At 67.9% G+C, this 4,679-nt stretch overlaps 1 protein-coding gene across 1 annotated transcript in view; it reads right to left on the reverse strand.

Annotated features, from left to right (window-relative positions):
• Positions 1-4,257: 4,257 nt before the first annotated feature.
• Positions 4,258-4,679, reverse strand: part of EMIHUDRAFT_197460 (hypothetical protein) — a gene marked incomplete at both ends in the record, with an annotated part of 2,613 nt that continues 2,191 nt past the window's right edge. Inside the window, 2 exons of the mRNA XM_005767234.1 lie at positions 4,258-4,284; positions 4,468-4,554. Coding sequence (XP_005767291.1) covers positions 4,258-4,284; positions 4,468-4,554 — 114 coding nt within the window. The remainder of the gene's footprint in view (positions 4,285-4,467; positions 4,555-4,679) is intronic.

The raw sequence follows: 4,679 nt of genomic DNA on the forward strand, positions 1-4,679 counted from the left end.
CTCCCTCGAGGCGGGCGCCAGACGATACGTCTCGAGTTCCAGCTCGATGGGGGCTCCAACACGTGCGTCGTCAAGCATGCCCCCAACGCCGAGCGGGGAGCCGTGCGCCTCGGCGACGTGACCGGCGTCTACGACATCCAGCAGCGCGCCTGCTCCATCACCGGCATCGGACCCGCTGCCGACGTCACCACGTCGCAGGTCATCAGCATGCGGGGCGTCACCGGGTCCGGCCGCGCCCTGGACATCCGCGAGGCTGTCTTCTCTGACAACGTCACGCGGTCCATCATCGCCGAGAGCTACCTCGAGGAGAACTACGGCGCCGACGTGTCTAAGGTGCGCAGGCTCATCATCTGGAAGGATGGGCGTACTGACCCCATCTACAGTCGCAACGGCCTCTACTTCGTGACCCTCGAAGTCGTCCCCGTCCCCTCCGTCTCGTACAGTGTTGCCGTCGCCGGGGCCGAGGCCGCCGCTGCGAAGCTACGTGTCGACGACAGAGCTGCGCTCATGGCCGCCCGCTTTGTGACCGATGCCGCCGGCATCGTCTCAATCTCTCGTGCCGCCCACGGTGTCGGCGTCGACAAGGTCAACCGTACAGCCGCCGAGGTCATCGACAAGGACCGTTTCCTCGCCCTCGCTCGCTCGAGGAAGCGCGCCGTCCACGCCATGCCGCCGACAGGTCGGGCGCCACGGGCTGGACACACCTTCGTCTTCGACGGTTTTGGCAGGCACGAGGCCCCATCGCCCCTGAATGGCCACGTCTACCAGTTCCACGGCGTCTGCCAGTACACGTCCTTCGGCTACACGGACACCAGCACGAAGCACACGGCCGACGACTGGAAGCCGTTCATGCGGCACGTCTACAACGATGCCCAGGCCGCGGGCCACGACCCGAGAGTGTTCGTCTTCGACTCCGGCACCGATCTCGTCGCCCTGAAGGACTGGTGCGGGTCCGAGTTTGGGGTCACCGTGAGAGTCGCGCCGCGCCAGCATCACGAGCCCGTTGGCACCGCCGAGGTCAACAACGACATCGTCACGCGCACCGCCGAGGCCATGCTGCAGCGCGCGCACAAAGGTACGTCGTTTCTGCTCCCTGCGCGCGTTTACGCACAGCACCTCGTCAACTTCAAGCCGTGCAGCGGCCAGAAGGAGTCGCGCTACCAGCGCTACTACGGCAAGGTCCCGACCGTCGATGAGGACCGGCCGCTGTTCCTGTTTGGCACCCGTGTCATGTACAACGAGGAGAAGGAGACGCGCGGACCAAAGGGCAGCCGCGACAGGCCACGGGCCACCGAGGGCGACTTCATGGGCGTCGATCCGCGCTCCAACGGCTCCGTCTACCTCGTGCGGAAAGACAACGGCGGCACCGCTCGTGTGCGACACGTCACTCAGCTCGACGAGCTGCAGCTGCTGCGCCGCGGCATCCCGACGGGCGCCGCAGTCGTCGAGGCCGCCACGCAGACGCCCCCTACAGGCGAGCAGCTCACCACGCCGCCGCGCGTGAGGCCGTCGCCCCGCGCCGCGGCGCCGCCGCTCGACCTCCCGAAAGGCTCGCGCGTCTCGGTTGTGTGGCGAGACCCCGCCCCTGCGGTGACCTCGAGCGAGTACGTCGGCACCGTCACCGAGGTGGTCGAGCAAAGGGGCGAGCGGCTGTGGCTCGTCACCTACGACTCCCAGCCCGACAAGCCGTACGCGCATAACTTTGCGAACACCAAGCGCAAGTGGCGCCGGCTACCGCCTCCTACGCCCGCCCCCCCCGTGGACCCGGTCACGGAGCATCTCTTCCACGAGGGTGGAATTGGCCGCGAGATGGTTGAGGCCGAGGCAGCCGCCCGCGCCGTGGCGGACAGCGGCCCCACGACCCGGGCCCAGGCACGCCGCCGCCACGCCACCGCCCTCGCCGCTGCCGCCGTCGAGGAGGCGCTCGAGCGCACGCCCAGCGAGGCGCACGTCGACGTCTACAACGCCACGCTTTTCGCCGTCCTCGGCGAGGACGCCATCCCCTTCGAGTGCGCGTCTGCCGAGCTTCTCGACGCGCGGCGCGCGAGCCTCCGCAACGCCGCCGGCGCCGTCGTCACCGCCGAGTGCCTCAAAGCGACGCAGCGCCTCGTCGATGTCTCCACGCCCATCGGCAAGTGCGTCTATCGCGTCCCCGCCAACAAGAAGGAGTTGCTCAACTCGCCGGAGCGCGAGCACTGGTTGGCTGCCGATGAGAAGGGGCTCGACTGCATCCTTCGTGGGCCCGGCAACTGCCTCGTGCCCGTCACCGTCCCCGCCGCCAAGGGCGTGCCAGTCCAGCGCTGCGTCACTGCGCGCAAGATCAAGGTGGACCAGGCGACCGGACGCCTTGACAAGCACGACCCCTACAAGTCTCGGCACAGCGCCGACGGAGGTTTCGCCAAGGTCCAGCGCGAGCGCGCCGGCTTACCCGCCAGCCAAGTCCCCGCCACCTCGACCGTCGTCGACGACATGACCACCAAGCTGTTCCTCGGCCACGCCGCCGCCATCGACGCCAATCTGACCAAGGGAGACGTCGGTAACGCCTACATCAAGGCCAAGCGCCAGGGCCCCGTCGGCTACATGAGCCTCCCGTCCACGCTGCCCATGACCGACGAGGACGGCACACAGCTCTGCATCGAGCTCTCGACGCCGCTCTGGGGTGAGGAAAGCGCCGGCTACGAGTGGGAATGCACCTTCAACGAGACCATCAAGAGCCTCGGTTGGATGCCGTGCCCGGGCGTCCCCGCCATGTTCTCCTACCACGGTGAGCACGGCGAGGCTCGCATGATCACCATCGTTGACGACTTCATGATCTCCGAGGTCAACGGCACCGCCGCCACCGACGCCACCATCGCCGCGCTCAAGGCCGCGTTCGACGGCGAGGTCAAGGTCGATTACAGCCCCACCTCCTTTGCCGGTCTCAAGCTCGAGCGTGACCGCGAGCGGCGCACTCTCACGCTGTCCATGCCGCAGAAGATCATCGAGGCCGCTCGCGAGCACATGCCCGAGCTCCTCCGTGGCGAGCGCCCGACTCTCCTCAGCGGCAGGCGCCTCGCCGTCGCCGCCGACTCGCTCAAGCTCGCCGATCGCGACGGCAAGCTGACGCCGCAGCAGGTGCGGACGCAGAGCATCATCGGCCACCTCAAGTTCGTCGAGCGTGTCCAGCCGAAGCTCTGTCTGGTCCTCCACCGCCTCTCGTGCGTGATGTCTGCGCCGCCGCCGGCCGCCTACGACGTCGCGCGCGCCGCCCTCAACACGGCCTACGAGCATAGGGACGACGGGATCACGTACGGCGGGCCTCGCGCTGTCGCCGAGCTTCAGGGGCACATGCAGGCCCACATCGCGGGGCTCGACTCGCACGCGCCTGCCGATCTCGCTGCCGCCGCCGACGCCACGTGGAACGGGGACCTCGACCTCTACGGCATCGTCCTCACGTGCTTTGGCGCCGCCGTCTACCACTGCACGAAGAAGGTTGGCCTGATCGTCGACTCGTCGCACGAGTGCGAGGCTATCGCCACCGCCAAGGCCGGGGAGCACGTCTCTTACGCGCGCGTCGTCCTCCTTGCCCTCGGAGCGCCACCCGCCGGGCCCACGGTCATCCTCTCGGACAACAAGGCCAACGTCCTCGTCGCCAACAATGCCATGTCCGCGTCGCGCTCGCGCCACTTCCTCCGCCGGTACCACACGCTCCAGCGCCGCATGGCCGAGGGCGAGTGCCGCGTCGTCAAGATCGCAGACGACCTCATGCCCGCCGACTTCCTCACCAAGTGGGTCGCGCGCGACAAGCTGAGGCGCAGCGTCGACTTCGCCACCAATGCGCGCGCGCGCAATGGGGGGGATTGACTCCACAATGCCGGCTCTGCGGCGCCCGCCGCCATTGGGGGGGATGCGATCACCCCCCATGGGTGCCCTTTCTAGTCATTCTAGTGAATGAATTGACTCGTCCCAGTGGATGTGTCCGATTTCCGACGTCCCTGTCAAAATGTGCGTGACGTCCGATCCTTTGTAATCGTCTAGAGACGCTGGACACATGAGCACGGAGCCGGCCGCTCCCGGCCCCACGCTGCGCCCACGGCCCGCGCGGCCGGCGCAGCCACCCGGGAGCTCAGGCGCTACCGCTCCGCTTGCGCATCCCACAACATGGGCTGACACAACCGTTTTCCATCACACACATGACTACATAGAGAGGAGAGGCCATTCTCCCCGTCAATACACGCGGAACGCGCCAGTCCGCAGTCGTGACTGCGCCCACTCACCTCAGCAACCGGCAAAGTGAATGCCCACCTAAAGCGCGAGAGGTGAGGTTGCAGAGGCGAGGTGACGGCATCCTCGCACACGCTGCTGCGGCCCGCTGCGCCTCCACACACGCTCCCCCCCACAGTGCTGGAAGGCGGCGAGCCTGGTCATCTCGGGCACTCTAGACTGGCAGCCAGTGGCGATCTGGGCCGATCTCGGGCGAGCTCGCACCGCGTTGAAGGCGGCGAGCAGCCTGAGGAAGTCGTCCTGGTCCAGCTTCGCGGTGCGCTCCTCGGCGAACCCCGTCTCCTCCAGCACCTGCGCGCGCCAACCTCGGCTCGGTCCTCGGCCGAATCTTGGCTCAACCTCGCGCACCTCCCCCCCCCCCCAGGGACAGACCCCCGCCTCTCTCGGGAAACCCAGACCACCCCCCCCCCACCCCC

The sequence above is a fragment of the Emiliania huxleyi genome, assembly GCF_000372725.1.
Source record: "Emiliania huxleyi CCMP1516 unplaced genomic scaffold EMIHUscaffold_5, whole genome shotgun sequence".
In the NCBI taxonomy this organism is placed as follows: domain Eukaryota; phylum Haptophyta; order Isochrysidales; family Noelaerhabdaceae; genus Emiliania; species Emiliania huxleyi.